The sequence below is a fragment of the Budorcas taxicolor genome, chromosome 2 (genome assembly GCF_023091745.1).
Source record: "Budorcas taxicolor isolate Tak-1 chromosome 2, Takin1.1, whole genome shotgun sequence".
Lineage (NCBI taxonomy): Eukaryota > Metazoa > Chordata > Mammalia > Artiodactyla > Bovidae > Budorcas > Budorcas taxicolor.
The window spans coordinates 171,304,689-171,327,846 of NC_068911.1; the positions used below are offsets into that span (position 1 = coordinate 171,304,689).

Below are 23,158 nucleotides of genomic sequence, written 5' to 3' on the forward strand. Positions count from 1 at the left end.
AGCTTTTCATCCCTGTCCCCTCCCAGAAGCAGATTCCAGATTCTAATACAGAAGTCAAAGGCAAATACAGATTCATGTTAAAGAAACTGACTTTATTTAGTTGAAAAGTATCTACTGGTTCAAGTGAAGAACTTCTGTTCAGACTGGCTTGGGGAATGGAGACGTGCTGAGGGGTGGAGGGGGCACGGGTAGGGCACAGAGTAAGAAAGAGTTCTTGCACCCCTGCCTCTCGCTCCTTCCTTGGCACAAAGCTCACTTCACTTTACCCCATTCCAGGGCGGGCAGAGGAGCAGAAATAGCGGAAGGTGGAGCAGAGGTAGTCAGCTGGGGGCAGAACCACCGACAAGCACTGCCTCCAACGCAGAACAGCATGCAAGGATGCTCTGTCCTAGATGTGTCAGAGGTGGTCCTCAAGGCTGGAGGTCGGGAACTTAGGGTACTGGCCAAGGTTAGAGGTCAGGAGGTCGGGGGTCACTCTCTGGGGTCAGGGGGCAGGGAGGGGAGCGCTCCTCGGGGTCAGAGGGTGGCGGGTGGGAAGACTGTTCCTTGGGGTCAGAGTTCAGGACTTGGGAGCCGCCCTCCGCCTGCTCCCCTCCCCAGGCCCCCAGGCCCTCCGAGTAGAGCTCCTGGTTCTGCTCCTTCCACCGGCGGAATTTCTCTCCGGTGAGCTCGGGGTCGCCCAGCACTTCCTCCAGAGCCTGCAGCTCCTGCAGCTTTGCCTGGAAGAGGTGTCGGGGTTAAGGGGCCAGGATTACCCTAGGAAGGGGCAGAGCCCGAGCCCAGAGCTAGCTCTCGGGCCCAGCGCCCAGATCCCAGCCAGCGCCAGCCCCCATCCTCAAAATCGAGACCCTGGTTCCAGGAACCCAGAACTCAACCCGGTCCGCAGCCGAGCCCAAGAGAACTAGACATCTTAGACACCTGGCCCAGCTCCCAGCCCCCTGTGCGCCCCCTGCTGACCTTGAGCGTGCTCTGCAGTGCGCGCACGCGGTGCGCTCGCTCATTGAGCTGGGGGTCTCGGTTGCGCCGCATGAAAGAGCTTCGCCATTGCTCCTGAGTGAGGGGCTGCTGCTTGCCCAGCAGGGACACGCCACCCAGCCTCAGCCCCCGGACCATTCCTTCGAGGGCCCCTTCGCTGCTGTCTGTGGGAGAGGCGAGCAGAGTGAGAGTGTGCCCGCCCTCCTGCCCCCAGCCCTGTCTCAGCTCCAGGCCCCCACTAACCCCCCACCCCCTGCTCTGCTCCTCACCTGTCCCCGGACTGAAGGAGGTCTGCAGGCTGCCCTGCGGGGTGGCTGCAGGTGATGGATCTCCATGGAGCGAACTCTTAGCTTGGACCTGGCTGGGCTGTGGGCAGGGTGGAAGGAGAGGAGGGTTATCAGTCTGAGCTTCATGCCCTGCTCTTCACCCCGACGCCCCCTCCACCAGCCCCCGACTCACTGAGGCTGAGCAGGATCCAGCCTCGTCGTCAGGATCTTCGGCTTCCGTCTCGCTGTAGCAGTCTGGGGTGGACAGGAGCCGTTGGGGGGACCCACTGAAGCTTCACAGGGTTGGGTAAGCCAGGGGGTGGGCTTGGGGAACTGGCTTCCCAGCCCCCACCCCAGGAAAGCAGAGGCTCAGGTGAGATTCGATGGAATCCAACCCTGTGAGACACCCACCTTCCTCTCGGGGCAGGGAGGCCCGGCCTGGAGACTGGTACTTGGAAATGCAGGTAATGAGATGACGCACCCACCTGTGGAGGGGCAAATGGGTCTCAGAGAGATTCCACTGAGTCAGTATGCTGGGCTGGAGAAGGCAATGACAACCCACTCCAGTACTCTTGCCTGGAAAATTCCACGGACAGAGGAGCCTGGTAGGCTGTAGTCGATAGGGTCACACACAGTCGGACACGACCTAAGTGACTTAGCAGCAGCAGCAGCAGTATGCTGGGTGTCAGTCAGTCAGTTCAGTCGCTCAGTTATGTCTGACTCTTTGTGACCCCATGGACTGCAGCTCGCCAGGTCTCCCTGCCCATCACCAACTCCCAGAGTTTACTCAAACTCATGTCCATTGAGTCGGTGATGCCATCCAACCATCTCATCCTCTGTTGTCCCCTTCTCCTCCCACCTTCAATCTTTCTCAGCATCAGGGTCTTTTCAAATGAGTCAGTTCTTCACATCAGGTAGCCAAAGGTTTGGAGTTTCAGCTTAAACATCAGTCCTTCCAATGAATATTCAGGACTGATCTCCTTTAGGATGGACTGGTTGGATCTCCTTGCAGTCCAAGGGACTCTCAAGAGTGCTGGGTGGGGCTTTCACTTATATCATCTTCTAACTTAATCCTCAGAGCCAATCTGAGAGATAGGAATTCTTATTAGTCCATTTTATAGAAGGTGAAACTGAGGCTTAGAGAAGGGAGTGTCTTGAGCAGCCCTCTCAGAGAGCTGGGATTTGAATCCAGGCTCCTGAGCCCAGGCCCCGAGCACTCACATGCAAGCTGTGGGGGGATGAGAGAGGGGCACTCACATGCTCAGATCCGTCAGGGTATCAGCAGCGAAGATGAAGGGTTTGTACACGTTGTGGGTGAGCTGGAACACACTGCCGGGGAGCAGAGGGGCCTCACTCACCTGGGGGTGCCCATCCCAAACCCAGAGAGGCTGGCCTGCGAATCCCAGCCACCTGCTGCCCCCACCCCGCCCCTCCTGTCATCTGCCTCTCCCTTCTTCTCCCCACCCCTGGCCTGTCACAGCCCAGGACTTAACTATTTTTTCTTCTGATCTTGTCCACTTTCCAGACTGTAGTTGGAGACATTGATGAGGCCCTCGGCCTTCTCATCCTGGGGGATCACAGTGTGAGGGTCAGCTTGGAGCTCCAACACCTTTGAAGCCCAGGCAGGCTCCTAAGGGCAGGGGTGGAGGTGGGGAGGGCATCTCCTGGGCTGTCTAACTGCTCATCTGTCAATGCCCAGGGCTCAGGGCAGGAAGCTGGGGTAGGGTTGTGACCAAGGGGTGTCTCTGTGCCTGGTAATGGGGGGCAAGCTATCCAGAGAAACAGCCAGGAAGGAGGAGCCCACTCGTACATTTGCTCCATCACAGACGCAGACGAAGCTGCTCTGCAGAATGCTCTTCTCCCTGCCTGCTCTTCTTTCACCCTTCTGTCTAACTAACCTTCAGGCACTAGTTTCTCAGGAAGCCTTCGCCACTCTTCAGGTGGACTGGTCACCTTTGCAGGGATCCCACCCACCCCGGGCTCTTCCTCCATCACACTGTATGTTCCCGTATTGTCCCTGTATATTCATCCCTGTCCCCAGTGGCCCGAGAAACAGAAAAGGTCCAGTGTTCCCCCATGTCCCAGGGCCCAGCCCAGAGCTGGGTATACAGTAGGTATACAGCACCTTGAATGTTAGTGGAATGAGCAGACAATTGCTTGAGTACCCATCACTGGATGAACAGATTAACAGAAGGGGAAGGAAAGGCAGGCAGAATCAGTGATTCTACATGGCCTGTGATACCTTTTCCAAACTGCTTTTGCACACACCTCAGGTCTCTCTGAAGAGTGTTCCCATTTTACAGATGGGAATGCTGAGGCCCACGGGTGACCACTGATGGGCCTGGACGGTGGAGGAGGAACAGGAGCCGTGGCCCTGAGATGACTCGCTTGTGTGTGTGTGTTGGGGGGGGGGTCTCACCTGGGGCTGCCGGTACCAGTAGAGTGTGTGTCCCTTGAGCACGAACCAGCAGCGGCGCCAGCGCGGGCCCATGAAGCCCCCGGGCACCTTGCGGAGCAAGAGCCAGCCATCACAGTCGGGCAGGCCCAGCTCCCGACACGACACCCGCCGGCGCGTCGCCACGCCTGCAGCAGCATGGCACAAAGGTCAGTGAGGGGTTGGCGAGGCACCCCAGACCCCCAAAGCTGCTCCCTGGCCCCCCACGAGCACCCCCAGCTGATGCTTCTGAACCCCTGCTCTGCGCTTGGATTGTAGCAAGTGTCAGTTCTGGGTGAGGGGTGACTCTTCTCATTTTAAGAGATGAGGAAGGTGAAGATCAGAGGACGAGCTGTTTGTCCAGAAATCGCAGAGCTGGTGAGAGGCTTGGGAGCACAGGTCTGTCTGACCCCAGAAACAGAACTGTGTCTGGGAGAGAAGTGTGCGACAGGTGTGCTGGGAGGGTGGCCTTGCCCAGCTTTGTAAAGACTCCTAAGACCGCCTCAGAGAAGAGGAAACCCCCCCAACCTACCCAGTCAGGTGCATTTCATACCTTTTGATTTCCTGCAGCCAGGGACAGGACTCTGAAAGGAACACAGGCAATTAGAGAAGAGTCTGCATCCAGAGCCACACACCCCTCCCTGCTGAGCCCCTGAACTTACCCTATCAGGGTGTTCTGGGGGCTCCGGAGTGCCTGCTACCTCTGCCAGGTGTGTGGCTGTGGTTGCAGGGGGGCTGGGCAGGGGCTTGGGGCCAAGGGAGGTTGAGTCTGTCAGGGAGGGAGAAGAGAGAGAGGCTCCATGAGCCTCAGACCCAGGCCCAGCGGTAGGTGGCGGGTGTAAGAGCCCAGGGTCAGAGTCAGACACCTCACATGCCTTGTCTGGGACACCTGCTAACACATGGGGCTTTGATATTACCTGTCCAGGCAGGAGGGCTGGGTCCAGGACTTGGGTTTGAAGACAGGTCGAAGTCAAAGATGTCTTTAGACGGGGTCCTGGAGTGATGGGGGAGAGATAAAGTGAGCCGTGGCTCACTCTCCAAGACCCACCCGGGGCCCGAGCCTGTTACCTGGGAGACACCGAGGCTGGAGCCGGTGATGGGTTCACTGGGCATGGTGAGCTCAGGGGCTTAGGAGGGGTCTAAGGAGCAACGAGAAACAGGTGATGGAGCTGGGCACCACACCCGGGTCTGAAAGCAGTTGGGGACGGGGAGGGTGGCACGTACCTGTCGTGGGGTCTCCGGCACTGGGACCTTCTTCAGCACTAAGCTGACCCTGTCCGGCTCCCGCAGCAGCTCTCTCACCACGTTTTTGTGGGGCCAGCCCACCTAGAGGACGGGGAAACAGGGCTGCACCCACCTGGACGGGAGCCTCTGGGGCAACCCAATAGCCCTCCCCTCAGATCACTCTCTCAGCCTTGCACTCAGCCTCCGCTCGCCCCGCTCCAGGAAGCCTCCTGGAGCCCCTCAGACCCACGTGAGCTGGCTAAACTCACGGCAAGCAGCTCACCACCCTGGTCTCCCGAAGGAAGGGAGCCTCTCCACCCACCAACCTGGGTTCTACTCAGGAACCCTTTCCTCTCACTATGCCCTTCCCCTCACTCACCACCACCTGCTCATTGACCTGGACAATCTCGTCTCCGGGCAGGACCTGCAGCTGGGATTCGGTGGGGACCTGGTGTTGGAGGGTGGGGTTCAGAGGGGTGCACCCTCACAGGGCTTGGCTGGCAGGTAAACAGGACCATGGGGCTGCGTGGCTGAGAAAGCTGGAGGGCTCTCACCTGGGTGCCCACTCGAGACACGAAGTGCAGGCAGTTGCTGGTGGTGTGGATTTCCAGGCCCTGCAAGGCAAAGCCTGCGGTCACTGAGGGTCGGGGGGCTGCAGGGCCAGTGGGCAGGACCCACACTGGGCACCAGGACTCATAGGCAGGTGGAATGGAGGAGAAAGCTGGCCTCAAGCTGGCACCGCCTGACATGCTGTGTGACTTGGGCTTGCTGCTGCACCTCTCTGGGCCCTGCCTCCTCTTCCCCTAAGGACTGAGGGTAGCAGGTTATTGACTTCTGAGCTTTCAGATTCTCAGCAACTCTCCTGAAGGCTTAAGCAGGGACAGGGCACGGCTGGGGTTTTCCCAGCTGGTCAAGGATTGAAGCAAAAAAGTTCATGCCCTCTCCCCTCCTCCCCTAGTCTGCCAGGTCCGTGTCCCGGGGCTGGCATGTGTCACCGACACCCCACCTGCTGCAGCCCCTCTGGACTGGAGAAGGGGCTGAATGACGGTGAGACCCCAGGGGAGGTCCTCTAAACCTTTAACATCTGTACAGAAAGGTCCACCCAGCCAGAACAGGGTAGGATTCTGTGGGATCCTAGAATCAGATTTCCGAGCCCACACGAGGCTGCTTGAGGGGACCAGAGGTGAGAGGTGAGGGGTCAGGGCTCACCGAAGGATCGTCCAGTGGCACTCGCTCCAGTACAGCCTTCTGCTTCAGCAGCTCCTCCGGGCAGCAGCTCAGGATGTTGCAGCAGACCCCGGCCACGTGGCTGCTCTGGTGGATGGAGGGCAGGATGTCTAGCCTGAGTCCCGTCCCACCCCATCCCTGTGGCCCACTTAGCCCCCGACTCACAATCCTCAGGACTTTGCTTTCCTTCTCAGCCGCTGGACAGTCCTGGAAGCAGAGAGAGAGCGGGGGCCAACCCTGAGCAGAGTGTCCTGCCTTCTCCTGAGGGCAGGGGAGTTCCCTGTGGTCCCTCCCAGTGTGTCCCATACCCTGGCCCCTTCCCGGAACGACATGGCCGCAGAACTTTGGCCCCAAGGTCCCATCTCCCTGACACTGGGCCCCCAGAGGTCACCACACATGCCCTCCCCTGCTCCACACCCTCCTGAGATCAAACTTGCTGAGCTGCCCCTTCCAGTTAGGAGCCCCCACACCCCCTCACCCCCTACCCAGCGGCCGGGCCTCCTCTCTTCCTACTCTGGCCTCTCCTTGATCTCACCCCCGAACCTGTGCTGATTCACAAGTTATAAAAAGATCTAGCCTGACTTGGTCTCTATGGCCTCGGCCAAGCCTGGCCCTTGGATCTCCTACCTCCTGCAAGGCCTGGCCCAGCTCCCCGCATAATTCCCCAATCGCCTGGCAGGATGAGAAGTCATTTAAGTGGGAGAAGAGGTACCTGGCAGAAGGGAGGATGGAGAAGTGGTTAGGGGGCTGAGCTTAACAGTCAGGCCACTGAACCACCCTGAGCCGACTACGCATCTAAGGCCCTGGTGAGTTTTGGTTTGGGGTGAAGGAGATGACTGATACATCTTTAGCATAGATTTATTCTGTGCAGACTTTATTTATTTTTAGCACAGACTTTAGCACAGGATTTATTTGTCAAGTGTTTAATGAATGCCAGGCTTGGTTCTAGGCACTGGAGAGACAGATATTAAATACATAATTACATCAATAATGATTAGGGACTTCCCAGGTGTCCAATAATGATTTATGGGCTTCCCTCATAGCTCGGTTGGTAAAGAATCCGCCTGCAATGCTGGAGACCCTGGTTCGATTCCTGGGTCGGGAAGATCTGCTGGAGAAGGGATAGGCTACCCACTCCAGTATTCTTGGGCTTCCCTTGTGGCTCAGCTGGTAAAGAATCCGCCTGCAATGTGGGAGACCTGGTTTCAATCCCTGGGTTGGGAAGATCCTCTGGAGAAGGGAAAGGCTATCCATTCCAGTATTCTGGCCTGGAGAATTCCATGGACTGTATAGTCCATGGGGTTGCAAAGAGTCAGACACAATTGAGCGACTTTCACTTCACTTCACTGGTGGTCCAGGGGTTAGGAATCTGCCTGCCAATGCAGAGGATATAGGTTCGATCCCTGGACTGAGAAGATCCCACATGCCACAGGGCAATCCTGTTCCACAACTATTTAAGCCCACAAATTCTAGAGCCCGTGAGCTACAACTATTGAAGCTTATGTACCCTAAAGCCTGTGCTCTGCAACAAGAGAAGCCACTGCAATGAGCAGCCCACGTACTACAACCAGAGAGCAGCCCCTGCATCCCACAACTGGAGAAAGCCTGCCCCACAGCAAGGAAGACCCAGTGCGGCCAAAAAATAAACAAAAATTCGAAAAAAGATTTAACTTCTACTCCTGTGACACATAGGAAGCTCTGAGAGTATATAATGGGAAAGGCTTCCCTGAGGAGGTGACATTAGAGCTAGAACCTCTGGGACAAGCAGCAGCCAGTGAAGGGGGTAGCCAGCTCCTTATGCAATGCTGCTGATGAGACATGGTTACAAGCTGGAGGTCGGGTGGGAACCCAGGGAACCCAGTGCCCTTATGTGAGTGAAGTCGCTCAATTGTGTCTGACTCTTTGTGACCCCATAGACTGTAGCCTACCAGGCTGCTCTATCCATGGAATTTTCCAGGCAAGAGTACTGGAGTGGGTTGCCATTTCCTTCTCCAGGGGATCTTCCTAACCCAGTGATCGAACCTGGATCTCCTGCATAGAAGGCAGACGCTTTACCATCTGAGCCACCAGGGAAGCCCCATTACAAACCAATGTGAAGCCCCTTACACAGACCAATTAACCTTTTTTGGCCAGTCCCACCATATTACTCCTTGGAAGGAAAGTTATGACCAACCTAGACAGCATATTAAAAAGCAGAGACATTACTTTGCCAACAAAGGTATGTCTAGTCAAGGCTATGGTTTTTCCAGTAGTCACGTATGGATGTGAGAGTTGGACTATAAAGAAAGCTGAGCACCAAAGAATTGATGCTTTAAAACTGTGGTGTTGGAAAAGACTCTTGAGAGTCCCTTGGACTGCAGGGAGATCCAACCAGTCCATCCTAAAGGAAATCAGCCCTGGGTGTTCACTGGAAGGAATGATGTTGAAGCTGAAACTCCAATACTTTGGCTACCTCATGCGAAGAGCTGACTCATTGGAAAAGACTCTGAAGCTGGGAAAGATTGAGGGCAGGAGGAGAAGGGGATGACAGAGGATGAGATGGTTGGATGGCATCACCGACTCAATGGACATGAGTTTGGGTAAACTCCAGGAGTTGGTGATGGGCAGGGAGGCCTGGCATGCTGCAGTTCATGGGGTTACAACGAGTCGGACACGACTGAGCAACTGAACTGAACTGAACCATATCTGAACAAGAGCCAAGCTCTTGTTTTCTCTCCCAGGTCCCTGGAGGAGGCCATGGATGCAGAGGGTCCCCTCACCAGTCACTCAGACCCTGGGAGGAGACCGAGGTACCTGTTGAGCCAGAAGAGGAGGGAACGGGCCTCATGTACCAGCTGCACGGCCGCGCCCAGGACATCTGCAGGGGGCTCCACACAGCCCCCCAGGCGACCTCGGACCAAGCTCTGGAATGCCCGGGTTCCCTCCAGCAGCCCCTCTGTCAGGCTCTGCAGGTTCTCTGACTGTAGCCCTGAGCTCTGTGCAGAGAGGGGGCAGGTTACTCTGGCAGGGGCCAGCCCCCATCAGCATCCCCAGGGTGGGCGGAAGCTGCAGCCAGTTGGGCCGCCATTCACTCACCAGGGCCCGGAGCTGTTCCACCCCTTCCAGGATGATCTCCTGGTGGCCCAGAGGCCACACAGTTAGAGCCTCCAGGCTGCGGGGGCAAAGCTGCAGCAGGTACTTGCCAGGCAGCTCCCAGTCCTCAAAGCAGTAGTCCTGCAGGGAATCGTCCAGGCCTGGAGGGAGAGCAGGGGTCAGCGCGGGGGACCCAGGGGGTTGTCAAGGCCTTTCCGGTCAGTGGAAGAGCCCTTCTCCTAATGCCAACCCTGAGACCAAGGCTGTGTTCTGTCCTGCCCATTTCACAGATAAGGCTGCTACTGAGTTGAGAAGTAGGATCACACAGGGCAGTGGTTCTCAAAGGATGGTTCCCCAGAGCAGCAGCAGCAGCAGCCTCATCAGAGGACTTGTTAGAAATACAAATTCTGGGAATTCCCTGGTGGCCCAGTGGTTAGGATTCAGTGCTCTCATTGCCATGGCCTGGGTTCGATCCCAGTCGGGAAACTAAGATCCCATGAGTCATGCGGTGTGGCCATAAAGGAAAAACAGGCAGGACATGGAAACAACCTCAGTGTCCACTGACAGATGAATGGGTAAAGAAAATGTCACACACCTGCACACGGGCACACACGCACAAATACTCAGCCAGGAAGAAGGACATCATGCCATTTGCAACATGGATAGACCTTGAGGGTATTATGCTAAGTGAAATCAATCAGAGAAAGACAAACACTGTATTATCTCATATACAGAATCCAAAAAATGCAAACTCATAGAAACAGGGAACAGACTGATGATTGCCAGAGGCAAGAAGTAGGGAGTGGGGGAAATGGGTGAAGGTGGTCCAAAGGTATAAGCTTCTATTTATAAATCAGTTTGGGGGATAGAATGTACAGTCAGTTTGGGACTACGGTTAGGATTCTGAGCTTTCACTGCCGTGGCCTGAGTTTAATCCCTGGTCTGGGAACTATTAATAAGATCCTGCAAGCCGAGTGGCATGAACTCAGGGGCGGGGCCCGGCAATGTGCTTTTTAACAAATCCTGTAGGGGTTCTGATGCTTGGGCAAGTCATGACTGATGTGGCTTTGAAGTCAGGGAGACCTGAGTGATAGCAACTGAGCAAGTAACTGAATTACTCTGTGCCTGTTTCCACCTAAAAAAATGGGGAAAATAAAAACACGTCACTTCTAATCATGTCTATTAAATGACATGACACTTGTCAACCGCTTGACCAACTCCCTTGGTTCAGTCAATAACAGCCCCCATACTATGTGTTGCCAGACTCTCTACCATGATCTGCAAGGCCCCGTACGATCCGGCCACCACTTGCCTCTCCAGTCTCCCCTCTTGGCATAGCCCGTCAAGCTCAACACTCTGGATCCAGAGCACTAACTCCCTGCAGCTCTCGGCAGGCTCTTTTGCTTTTGCTTCACGCTCCCCGAAGGTGTCTTTCCTTCTGCCTGAACTGCTTTTCCAGCTCCCTCATGTCCTTGGTCATCTAACTTCCTCCAGGAAGCCTTCCACAACTCCCCAGGCTGGGCTGGGGCCTCTTGCTTCACTCACTGCCCCCTGTGCCTCCACAGACCCCTGCACCAGAGCACCAACCTCTCCTACTCGAACACGAGCAAGGACTGGGCCTTAAAACAAGTGTTCATCTCTAATTCTGGCCGAGGCCTGGCATAAGGCAGACACTCAAAAATAAATACTATGTGCTAGGAAAAATTTAAGGACTTTATACACATTAACACTTTTCACCAAATCTAGAAAGTACAGATATTGTTATTCCCATTTTACAGATGGGAAAAGACATACATAGAGGTTAATAGTTAGCTTTCTCCCTCTTTGAAGGAACCCCTGCCATTCCAAGCCAGAGTCCTTTACGCGGTGTGTGTGTGACCAATAGCTCTTCCCCCATCCCCTGTGTGACATCAGGAGCCCTTGACTAGGAGTTCAGGAGCTTTTACTCCATAGCCGTGGGCCTCAGGCACTTCCCTTCCCATGCTCGGTGAATACGCTGTGTTGTCTCCCTCCCAACAGACCCTGATGCTGAGCCAGGCCCTCATCACAATTGTCTTATTTGGTCCAACCTCAAGAGATCAGAACTGCCTTTCCCATTTTGTGGATAGGGAAATGGAGACTTGTGGTCACAGAACTGATGAGCAGAGGGGCTGGGCCTGGAATTCAATCTGGGAGACTGACTCCAGGCCTGAATCCCTGCTCCTCTCGGGGATGGTCACCCTGAGTCTGTCCCCAGACGACTCCAGTTGCCCCCCTCCAACTCTGGCTCCACCTGTGGGAGGAATGTGATCCTCACCTCCCAGCTCCCGGCTCCACAGCAGACCATCTACACTTCTCTGAGTCCGCTGGCACTCTGGGCCCTTTCCCACCCATCTGGGCTCATCCTCCCTGCAGGTCTCAGGAGGGGCTGTGCCAACCCCCTCCAGTTGGGCCTGGGCTTCTGCTCTCACTGGGAGCCTCAGGGTGGGGGGAGGGAAGAGACACCACGGGCAGGCCCTAGTCCAAAGCCTGGGCAAATCACTTGTTGCCTCAGTGCAGAGTTTTCAGCATCTGAAAAGTGGGATGAATTACAGCCCACTGCGCCCCGTGGGCAGAGGGAAGATGAGATACACTGCGGGCGGTCAGCTGGAGCGACACCTTCTGTTTTCATTACAGAACCACTGCCTGGGCTATTGAGGGGAAGGCAGACCCCTTCTAGGTCCTCGGGGGACCCCACCGGAGTCATCTCGACTATCTTTCTGCCGGGTTCACGGCAGACGCTCTGTAAATACTTGCGGACTGACTAACCGACTGACAAACTCGGCAGGTCCTTCTTGCTTCCGCTCTCCCCGGCCCAGGGCCCCTCAGGCCCAGCACTGCCCCGGCCCCACCCACCTCTCAGCCAAGCCGCCACCTTCCTGGGGGTCCAGGTCGCCACTGGCTCCATGGCCAAGTTCGGCCTCTCGGACGGCACCCGCTCCGCCTCGCCCGCGCAGGAATTTCCGCTCCCGGAGCCCCGACCTGGGGCGGGGCTGGGCGGGGCCGGGGGCGGAGCCACTAGCATACCTGGGCCCAGGAAGCAGGCCAGGTGAGGCGCTCTCACAGCCATTGACCTCTCCATCTCCTGCCCCGCCCTTCAGGCATCCCAAACCTGGGGGCGGTGCCACTGGTGTGTGACACGGATGACCTCGGAGCTGGCCTGGGATCCCCGCCCAAAACTGGCCTCAAATGGCAGGATGCGACCTGACCTTCCGGCCGGCCGGCCTTCACCAAAAAGTGAGCAGTGATCACAGCAGCGAGGCACAGAAGGTTAGGAAGCCACAGCCTGGATCCAAACCCCAACGCTGCAGCTTCTTACCTTGTGTGACAAGGCCTAAACCGACCCACCGGGCCTCAATTTCCCTGTCTGTAGAATGGGTATTAGCGCTTACTTCAGAGGGCTGTGCGGAGTACCTGAATTAATAGCTCTAAAACCTTTAGAACTAGTTTCCAGACCCCTCTTTTCTTTTGCACTGTGGACCCTTTTGACGGTCTGGTGGGAACCCTAGACCTTTTCTCAGAACATTGCTTTTAAAAGCAAAATGCTGAAGATTGCGAGGACAATTACTATCAAAATATGTTAAAACCCACAAATTTATGATATAGTAATATGCATTTATCAGTACATATAGTAATATGTATTTAATATGTATCACTAACAGGACTGGCAAATTAAAATTTCCTTTTCTAGTGGTATCAGTGTATTGTTACTCAGCATGAATAACACTGAATTGTGGGGGTGGTCTCTGACTCACCTCCTCACACCTATTGGTCAGCAAACAACTACAGATAGGGCGTGTGAGAGACTGAGAATCTGAGTCATAACGCAAGAGCAGGTGGATTCACCATTTGGCCACTAACCCTCTACTGGCCACAGTCAATGGCAGCTCTGTTTTAGGAGCGTCTGAAAGAGTGTGACTTAGCAGTGGGTTAATAACTATCAGCATTTTGAAATCTTTAATGAGCATAAGTAATGTTTTGAGATACTTGTGATAACTACAATTTGATATCTACTGGTGACAAAAACCACAGATACTGCTAATACTTCAATCTATAAAGAAGGAGATGGTAAATTTTGGTTAGAGGTCAGTGGAAATACATATATAATTTTTTTCCCATCCAAGTTGATGGGATGAGAAGCCCAGGTTGAGCTTTTCTTTTAGAACAATGTCGGACACATACTAAGTGTCTGCAGTTATCATCATCATTATCATCCCAGGCCAGGGAACACCCAGGACTTTGGAATCAGCCAGAATCAGTTTCACGTGAATTTAGAATTAACATACATGTGGCTATGTATACAACAGATAACTAGCAAGGACCTATTATATAGCACAGAAAACTAAACTTGATATTTTATAATGACTTGTAAGAAAAAAAGTCTGAATATATATACTTATATTCTGTATTTATCAAAATCGCTTTGCTGTACACTTGAAATCAACACATTGTAAATCAGCTATGTGTCAATTAAAAAAAATCAGTTCCACTTGCTATGTGACTGAGTCCACCTCTTACACCTCTCTGAACCTGTTTCTTTGTCTCTAGAAGAGCAGGGAGGGAATTAGACCTTAGCTCTGAGGATGTCTTTTAATATTTGAAATCTGGAACATGAGGTAGATCTGAGTTATTATTGCTTTAATTCTGTGGGGAGGGGCCTGGGAGGGCGGCCCCCTCTGTGTCACCTAACTTGGACTCTCTACCAGTGCCTCCAAAGCCTGTCAGGAGCCGAATCGTCAGAGATCCAAAGTCTGAATTTGGCCCATGGATGTCCATGTGGTATGTGTGTGTTAATTATCATTTAACAATTTCACATACAATTTGAGTCCTCTGGAACTTGGCCAGCTCTGTTGACCCCATTCCACCTTCGCACGTGGCATCAAACATGAGTGCAGACTGTCAGCTGCTTCCTTCAAGGGGACGCCAGCTCGCCAGATCCCCAGAGGCCTTGCTCCCTCATTTGTGAACCAGCAGGCTCAGATTTGCAGCTCGCGGTCCTCACGTTTCTGGCTTTGTCCTTGGTCGCATGTCCTCCTGCCCTGCACTCTGTGTATCCCTCTAACACTCCTCTGTGCTGTCTCCTCCTTTAATGCTTTTCCCTCTTCCCACCCTAGCTTCCCTGTGATGCTCCAATAAACAGATGTATCTCCATCATCCTGATTTCATCAAACACCTACCCTGAGCTGGCACATGAGCTAGAGGTGAGACGCCAGCCAGCCTGACCTCCCTGAACTCAACAGTCCTGTAGGGGAGAAACCAACAAGACCTCAGCACTTGTACTCAGATCCTCCCCAAAAAGGACTGGGGGCCTAACAGCCATGCTGGTGCCTTTACTGCCCCCGAGCCCCCACCCCCACCTGAAGGACCTGGCAGGGCTGAGAAGTAGAGGCATGGTAAATGGCAGGTCCTATTTTCTTCAATTTTTTAATCAAGATTTTAAAAATAAATTTATTTACTGGTTGCACTGGGTGTCCACTGCACACACTTTCTCTAGCTGCTGAGAGTGGAGTCTAATGTAGAGTTGTAGTGTGCAGGCTTCTCACTGCAGCAGCTTCTCTCATGGAGCACAGGTTCTAGGCATGGGCTCAGTAGTTGTGGCACAAAGGCTTAGTTGCTCCACGGCAGGTGGGCCCTCCTGGACCAGGGATAGAACCTGTGTCTTCTGCATTGTCAGTAGGATTCCTATCCATGGTATCACCAGGAAAGTCCTGCAGCTTCTATTTTGAAGGTAGTTTTATGAGTTTATAAAAGGTCTTTGAACTTATTTGCTGCAAAAATGTCAAAGGTAATAGTAGCTCATTGAGTGGAAGGAAAGTGAAAGTGTTAGTTTCTCAGTCCTGCCCGACTCTTCGATGCCATGGACTATAGTCCGCCCGGCTCCTCTATCTGTGGCAAGAATACTGGCAAGTCTCCAGGCAAGAATACTGGAGTGGGTTGTCATTTCCTTCTCCAGGGGAATCTTCCCAACCCAGGAATCAAACATGGGTCTCCTGCATTGTAAGCAGATTCTTTACTGGCTGAGCCTCCAGAGAAGCTCAAAGGGAAGGTGGGTGTGTCCTTTCCCCAGCAGGTTCCTGTCCCGTTGCCCAGAATGGGCCACTGGTAAGTTTTCTGGGTGTTCTTCCCTTCTCTCTATACTACATGCAGGCACTCTACATGCTATTCAGCAAATATGCTTTTCTGCATTTTTATGAGATAATCAATACCAAATGAAATCATACACGTAAAATGCTTAGAATAATGCCCAGCAGTCAGTTATTTTTCTTTGGCCACACTTGTAGGTCTTGCAGGATCTCAGTTCTCAGATCAAGTATTGAAACCGAGACACAACAGTGAAAGCCTAGAATCCTAACGACTAGGCCACCAGGAAATTCCCAATCAGCTACTATTTTTCTTAGCACACCTTGAACAGCTTTTTCAATCAGTAGATGCAGATCTTTTATTAGTCTCCAAGCTGAGGAGGGAAGTTCCTATAGGAACTCCATCTTGGGGAAAGGGGTGAAATGTGCCTTCCCCCGAGGTAGGTGTGGTTGATCTAAGAGAAATCAAGTGAGAAAGGCCTGCCCCTATTTGGAAGGGGTGCTAAAGGTACCCAACCCCTCCTCTGCTGAGAGCTGACAGGTGACATCCAATTACCTGAGGCAGGGACAGGGCCAAGACCAGGGCTGGGGAGGCCCTCCCACACCTGGTTCAGGCCTGAGACTTGTCCACACTGCTAGGCAAGGTCTCTCCTGCTTCCCTGGCCTGTACTCCCCAGTGGGAGGGGGAGGAGCTGCTCAGGCCTGATGCTGATCTCTCCTGACAGCTGCTCCTAAAGCTGGCAGGGCGGGCCAGCGGGGGAAGGGACAGATTTAAAGGTCTAGCTGCCCCGCCCCCTGCCAGACCTGGGAAGGCAGACGCTGGTGAGCATCCTCTGAGGGCAAGGCTCTCTCACATATGAGAGTCAGGAACCCCTATGCCCTGATTTCCGCCTCTTGGTATCATGAACGAACGCCACTGGTACTCATTCCGGCTTTCACCCCACAGGACAACTGGGAGACAAGTGGCACCCACCATGCGATTTCGACGCCTGACCCCTGGCTACTTCCGAGTGCTACAGGTAAGCACCCCAACTGATGGCTTCCAGCACCGACCTCGTCCGCTCCTTACCATGGCTGGGATGATGCCCAGTTACCAGGCTGTCACGTTCCCGGCCGCCTGAACAACCAGGGCCCAGATGGGCAGTGAAGCGAGAGGGATTGGGGTGGAATCTCCCTGGGGCAGCGATGGCATCCATATCTCCTTTCCCCAGCTGTAGTTTCTCAGCCGCTTTCCACCCCACCCGCCTTCCCAGTAGTCTCAACTGACCCCTCAGGCGGACCCTCTGTGCATCTCCAGATGCAGATAGCCGGGGAGCTGAAGGCAGAGCCCCGGAGTCCGCTGGCGGGGATTGTGGCTGCAGTGCTGGCTGTCCTCGGGCTGGGCGGCTCCTGCTATGCTGTCTGGAAGATGGTGGGGCAGCGGCGGCCGCCACAGGCTCCATGACGAAGCAGCAGGCAGCCTCTCACATCGGCCCCTGGATTCACAGGGGCTACAATCTCAGGAGCCTACTTCGTTCTTTTCCTGGGGGTCACTCCCTGTCCTCATTGTAAGCAAAAGAGTATGAACCTGATCCTACCCATCACCCCCCACACACCTGGGCTCCAAAGGGGGTCTTCAGCACAGATGCCAGGACCCCAGGGATGGCAAGGATGCAGGCCCTAAGGCTGAATCAAGCAGGGAGTAAACTCCTGGGTCCTGTACACAGGATTAGTGGAGAAATCTTTACAGGGCTTGAATTTGGAGGAGTGGCCTGGAGGTTAGTGAGCCAGAGGCAAGCCCTATTTATCCATTTCTTTTATTGGAAGGGAGGGTATCTGGAAGAGGCCATCCTCCAAACCAAAAGAGATTGGCACAGTCTCTCCCAACCTGGCCCCTGTACCACTGTCCACGGGCAGCTCCTCTGCCTTGCATCCTCAGGCCATGTCATGTAGATGTATCCATCTCAGGGACCTCAGTGGATACTTCTGTGGGCACTGCCAGCCGCTGGGGAGGAATATAGGAACCCATGCCCGCTGCCCTCTCCGCTTCTTCCTGACTGTAGGGCTCCACACTCAGCTGCTTCAGCCTGGGAAAAAAGAATAGGAATTGAAAGCTGACCAGACGCAAGCTCTGTCTGCCCGGCAACCCATCCATCAATCCTCTCCTTGCTCCTTCATACCTCTTCTTGTGATCTTTGGATCGGAAGTGGGTCTTCAGGTTGGCAGAATCGATGAAGTACCTCCTGTAGGGATGAGGTGGGTAGGGAGGAGAGTTAGAAGGTGATGCCTCTTGAGGTAGGCCTATTTCCCTGACCCTGGCGCATTCGCTGACGCTAGGCTCCGGGCTTGAAGGCATGGGTGGCCGGCAGACCCACACGTGTTCCAAGAGAGGGAAACCCTGCACACCCTGGGCCCGGACCTCACACCTCCGGCCCGTACCGCGGACCCTTTTCCTCCTCAGGCCTGGGCCTGGCCGGAACTCACGCGCAGGCCAGACAGCGATGCAGGCCGCCCCCTGGCAGGTCGGGATCGGGTTCAGCTCCTGGGTCTGGCCTGGGCCGTGCGGCGACCTGGGGCCGCAACTCGCGGTGAATCTCATCCAGGTCCGGCCGCCGCCGCTTCGCCTTCATCTGACGGGCCAAGGAGTGCGCTCGGTGCGCACCCGTCCGGCGGGAGCGACCCATGGTGGGTGACAGCAAGATCAGAGGTCCCAGAACCGAGGTGGGAGGACACGTGGGGGCGCTTCCGGACGGCTCGATGACGTCATATGACGCTCCGGGACGGGTCGGGCTCCACCGGACCGCCTCTGATGACGTCACTCGCGCGGCTCGCGCTTCGAGCGCCCCCAGGCGGTCGTCGACGTCAGTGACTGAGCTCGGGATCCGGCCTCACCAAGCGTCTTCTCCGGTCACTGGAGGGGGCTCGGTGGTGTGAGCCCTGAGGGCATTTCGGCCGGTCCCCTGGCCAAGCCCATCCAGCCTGGCCCAACCAACTTCAGCGCCGTCCTCTGGCCTTGTCACACCTTCCTGGTTCCCCCATCTTAGATTCCGCGGTTGAGGGGAGAGGGGGAATAATGTTGCATCTCTGGGAGGCACTGAAAAATGTCTGTGATGTGAATAAATGAATAAATAAGAGTGAAGACGTTTGGGATTCCAGCTCCCACAGGGCGCCGAGATACCTCTGGTCCTTGAGAAAGCCCTCGCCATTTGAAACCCCTCCCCAGTTATTCCTCCCAGAGATCACAGTGCTCAGGTGTCCTGTCAGAGACTCAAGGGGGTCAGCTCCTCTCACAAGCAGAGGAGATTCTCACAGAAGGACCTCACATCTTTGACCCCTTGCTCTGAGCCCTGGACTCTCAGGCATGGGCTGGCATCAAAGAGAGAGATCAGCCTAGATAGCGTGTGCTCAGACTGGGGAGAGGGCCAGAGAGCCTTTCCCCATGCATCGGAGCCGGGTGCCTTTTTCCTTCCAGGTTGACCACAGGAACTCAGCAATAATTCAGGGGCTCCAGTTCTTTGGAACCTGTTGCCAGGAAACAGGGAGACCAGCACGTGCATCCCTGGGGAGAGGAATCGGTTTCCAGCCCAAAGCAGTGAAATGTAAGCCCAGGGCACCCACTGGGAGCCTTGGGGCCTTCCCACTGCAGACCATACAGGCTGAGTGCAGATATAGGGCAGGGCCCTGTTGAGGGCACAGCCCTGTTGAGGGCACAGCTGGTATGGCTACAACCACAGAGGCACCACTGTGGGTCCTAAGCCCAGACACTTTGTAAATAGAAATCGTCAATGAAGAAGAATTTTTCTGGAGCCTTTCCAAATAATCAAATTCAAGAACTCCTAGGCCCAGGAAGGAGGCCTCTGTGAAGAAAGATGTCTTCATGGTGTTTTCATTATTCTTGCAAATATGGGTCAACATGAGGGACTGAAGTGGCGGAAGCTGGGTCTCACCACAGACTCTTTTGGATCGGGTTCACCTGCTGGGCACTGTGCCATCTGGGGAGGCTGGTGCATCTTTAATGAGGTCACCTGATGCTTGGGACAGGCGTTCAGACTCACCAGGTTCCTGGAGCCAGACCCACTGGGTGCCCCCTGAACCACCAGCTTCCCGTGCCTGGGTGCCAGGCCTGTTTCCCATGCAGCCATGAGCCAGGCCTTCTGGAAAACCTACAAGTCCAAAGTGCTACAGACCCTGAGTGGGGAATCTGAGGAGGGCCTGGCAGAGGAGGTGGGTACCATCCTGCTTGCTGGATGGGGCATGGGTAGATGGGAAGCAGGAGTGAAAGGCATAGAGAAGGACAAGGGACTGGTTCTGAGGAGGGAAGGGGAGAGAGAGAGGCATTGACTTGTGTGGAAGCAACTGGCAATTCAGGGATGACCAATGGCATGGTGCAGTGGCAGAAAGTCAGGACATTCCAGAAAACCAAAGAAGGGATGACTTGGTGAGGGAGGCACCTGAGGAGTGGTCAGTGTCTCCAAAGACCTCAAGGGCTGCCACATGGAAGGGATCCGCTTAGGACCCATGGGCAGCACCCACGCAGATACACTCAGTTTGACACACGTTTCTAACGGGCAAAGCTGAGCAGAAGTGGGACGATTTGCTTTGAGAGGATGGGAGCCCCTGGGACTGGTGGCAGGAGAAGCAGCATTTGTTACACTGAGGGTCACTGTAACAGCATCAGATCAGAGCCATTACTTGGACCATGTTTGTTCTGACATTAAAAAAACGTTTTTTGAAAGAGTCTTACCTCTGGAAAGCCAAAGTGCAAGTCGCTCAGTTGTGTCCGACTCTTTGTGACCCTATGGACTGTAGCCTGCCAGGCCTCTCTGTCCATGGAATTCTCCAGGCAAGAATACTGGGGTGGGTAGCTGTTCCCTTCTCCAGGGGATCTTCCCAACCTAGGGATTGAACCCAGGTCTCCTGCACTGCAGATGGATTCTTTACCATCTGAGCCACCAGGGATGGCAGTTAGACAAATAGACATGGCAGAGGCAGGAATTAGTTCTAGGGTGTGTGTATGTCAGTGTGAATAAATGTATGTCTACACAGGTTGGTGTCCAGGGCTGACCCTGTGTAGAAGTGTGTGTGGGTCAGTATAGGGATTGGTGTCTGTGTGGAATCGCCAGGTAAGGTGTGTGTGTGTGCAGGTGTGAACAGGCTGTAGGCATTTTCAGGGGTACACCTTTGGGCAGAAGACTATGGAAACATTCACAGGTATTATGTTTGTATGGTATGCATGTTCGGTGTGTGTGTACCTGTGTCTTAGTGTCTGTGGATAGGTGGAGAAGTTTTGCGTGCTGAGTGGGCCTCCATGTACCTGTCTGCAGTCGTGGAAGAGCACAGGTGTGAACTGTTTGAGCATCCTTGGGTAAGTGCCTCACAGCACATGTATCTATGTACAGGTGAAGAGCTGTAGCCATATGGAGGCACACTCATGTACAGGTGTGTGTCTCCATTGGCATGCAAGCCTTTGTCCATGTGTTTTGCAGTGTGTATGAATGTGTCTGTGGGTGAGCAGGTATGTGAGCTCAAAGATGTCTGCAAGGATCTACTCTACAGGTAATGTGTATGACAGGTAGTTTTGCATAGAGGTACAAACACCTGTGTGCAGTTTTGGAGGGTGTCAGGGGGCTAGGTGTATCTTGTTCTATGGGGTTTGGAGAGCCTGGTCTGTCTGGGTCCTCTCTCATACTGGGTGGGGGTCTTGTGTCCCAGAAGGAGAAACCAGTGTTAGTGGAGTCTGAGATGGCAGAACCCACAGAAGAGGCCTTCAACCCCATGTCACAGCTGGCCCGCCGGGTAAGTTCTCCTTTTTTTCCGCCTCAACCTTGGGGAGCTGGGCAGAAGGCTCTGTGGAGTCCTGGGAGGTGTGCTGGGGCCCTCCTTGACTCTCAGCCCCTCTCTCCCAGGTTCAGGGGGTCGGGGTGAAAGGTTGGCTGACGATGTCATCTCTGTTTAACAAAGAAGATGAGGACAAGCTGCTGCCACCAGAGCCCTGTGCTGACCAGTACGTGTGTGTTTTGGGGGAGGCCGTCTGAAACAGACGTGGGGACCCTCTTCTCCCATGTCCTTTCCTTCTGCTTTGTCTTTCTGACCATGGAGGACTGGGGAGGGCCAGCCCCTGGCTGTTCCTGTTTCTCTCTCTCTCAGCAGGAAAGAGGCCAATCTGGGAGATTAGATTAGATCTCGGGAGGAATTTACCAGCTGTTGGGATGGAGATGCTAGAAGGTATTACCGCGTCTCTCCCCACCCATGTGGGAGGGGTCACCTCCCTAGAATAAGAGAAACCAGGAGAGAAGTTTTAGGTGTTTGGAACAGAGAGTGGTTCAGATCAGTGGTTCTTAAGTATTGGTCTAAACCCTCATCCTCCCAGAGAACTTGAGACAGACACAGATTGCCAGACCTTTCCTTCAAAGATTCTGATTCAGTGGGTGTTGGCTGAGGCCGGGGATCTATATTTTCAGCGAGCTCCCTGAGGACTTGAGGGTAACAGTTTAGGAATCACTGTCTTAGCAGGTCCCTGATGCTGGGGGCCACAGGGTCAGATCCAGGGTCTGCTCTCCCTCCTAGCTCTGTTCTGGGACACACTCCATTTCTGCCCTTTCCTCCAGCCCAGTCACACTTCCCTTTTGACATTCCCCCTATTCCTTTCTTCCTTAGGGTTCCCCCGACCCGCCCATCTCTCTTGCCCCAGGGTTCCTTTTCTCTCTCCTGCCCATCGGCTCTCCCTACCTCAAGCTTCATCACCATTCCTTGATTGCCCTTCCCGACATCTCCTTGCTACGTCCCTAGTCTCCTTCTCCCCTAAGCCTCTGAGCTAGGCCCTTCTCCTTCCTCGGGGTCTCTGCACCCGTCTTCTCCCCAGCGTCCCCCATTTTTTCTGGACCCTCTTTGCCTCCATCCAGGAAACCAGACCCCTGTTCCCGCCCCGCCCCTTTCCCCCGGGCTTCCGGAGGACCGCCTCCAGAATCTGACCGCGCCGCTCCCCTACCCCGACCGGGTGCCACCACCACCTCCCATCCTTCCGCCCGCTCCTCTCTCAGAGCTCGTCTCCACCTTCCCGAAGCCTCCATCTCCCCTCCTCTGGCCTCCTCCCTCTCCCCGAGTACCTACCCTGAGCCCCGGAGCCCGGCTCTCTCCCCACGGATCCTGATCCCGACCCCTTTTTCCCAGTGAAAGTGCAAGTCGCTCGGTCGTGTCCGACTCTTTGCGACCCCTTGGACTAGACAGTCCATGGAATTCTCCAGGCCAGAATACTGGAATGGGTAGCTGTTCCCTTCTCCAGGGGATCTTCCCAACTCAGGGATCGAACCCTGGTCTCCCCTTACCAGCTGAGGCACCAGGGAAGCCCAGACCCCCTCACCTAATGCCCTGACCCCTATCCCAGTGCCTCAGTACTCCTCTCGCCTCCATGCCCTGACCTCCTCCCAGCCTCCCGGGTCTCCCCTCCCCCCCCCTTCGCCCCCACCCCCCAGCCCTCAACCTCGCCCGGGCCCCACTGGCTCCACGACAGGTCCCCTGACCCCGCCTCCTGTCCTTTGGCCTCTCCGGGGCCTGCCGGCCAGCCCCTGACCCCGCCTCTCTCCCGCAGCCCGCTGGCTGCGCAGCCCGCCCCGCAGGCGGCGGCCGAGGCGCGCGGGCCCGGCTTCTGGGACGCGTTCGCCAGCAGGTGGCAGCAGCAGCAGGCGGCCGCCGCGTCGATGCTGCGCGGAGCGGAGCCCACCCCGGAGCCGGACCCCGAAGCCGGGGACGAGGCCGCCGAGCGCCCCGAGCCGCGCGAAGCCGATCCCGTGGCCGGTTTCAAGTGGGGCTTCCTCACCCACAAACTGGCCGAGATGAGGGTGAAAGCGGCGCCCAAGGGCGACTAGTCGGCCGGCTCGCCGAAC

General features: G+C 55.1%; 4 protein-coding genes across 4 annotated transcripts; 2 read left to right on the top strand and 2 right to left on the bottom strand.

Annotated features, from left to right (window-relative positions):
• Positions 1–71: 71 nt before the first annotated feature.
• On the bottom strand, positions 72–12,124 carry CNKSR1 (connector enhancer of kinase suppressor of Ras 1). The gene is made up of 21 exons (XM_052654632.1): positions 12,073–12,124; positions 9,202–9,359; positions 8,920–9,101; positions 6,754–6,838; positions 6,292–6,333; positions 6,109–6,213; positions 5,454–5,513; positions 5,279–5,347; positions 4,900–5,001; positions 4,744–4,814; positions 4,593–4,669; positions 4,338–4,444; positions 4,229–4,259; positions 3,661–3,824; positions 2,735–2,808; positions 2,499–2,570; positions 1,653–1,726; positions 1,435–1,496; positions 1,245–1,341; positions 958–1,139; positions 72–719 (listed from the first exon to the last, which is right to left on the bottom strand). The coding sequence occupies exons 1-21, from the start codon at positions 12,122–12,124 to the stop codon at positions 450–452; spliced, it is 2,136 nt and encodes a 711-aa protein (XP_052510592.1). The 3' UTR covers positions 72–449.
• A 3,992-nt stretch (positions 12,125–16,116) lies between these two features.
• Positions 16,117–16,740, top strand: ZNF593OS (ZNF593 opposite strand). The gene is made up of 2 exons (XM_052663158.1): positions 16,117–16,315; positions 16,594–16,740. Exons 1-2 carry the CDS (start codon positions 16,199–16,201, stop codon positions 16,738–16,740), a joined length of 264 nt encoding a protein of 87 aa, XP_052519118.1. The 5' UTR covers positions 16,117–16,198.
• A 347-nt stretch (positions 16,741–17,087) lies between these two features.
• Positions 17,088–18,049, bottom strand: ZNF593 (zinc finger protein 593). Its single transcript, XM_052635751.1, has 3 exons — positions 17,760–18,049; positions 17,456–17,518; positions 17,088–17,362 (listed from the first exon to the last, which is right to left on the bottom strand). The coding sequence occupies exons 1-3, from the start codon at positions 17,957–17,959 to the stop codon at positions 17,221–17,223; spliced, it is 405 nt and encodes a 134-aa protein (XP_052491711.1). The 5' UTR covers positions 17,960–18,049; the 3' UTR covers positions 17,088–17,220.
• Positions 18,050–19,415: 1,366 nt separating this feature from the next.
• C2H1orf232 (chromosome 2 C1orf232 homolog) lies at positions 19,416–23,140 on the top strand. Its single transcript, XM_052652089.1, has 4 exons — positions 19,416–19,499; positions 20,988–21,071; positions 21,182–21,279; positions 22,864–23,140. Exons 1-4 carry the CDS (start codon positions 19,416–19,418, stop codon positions 23,138–23,140), a joined length of 543 nt encoding a protein of 180 aa, XP_052508049.1.
• Positions 23,141–23,158: the final 18 nt, after the last annotated feature.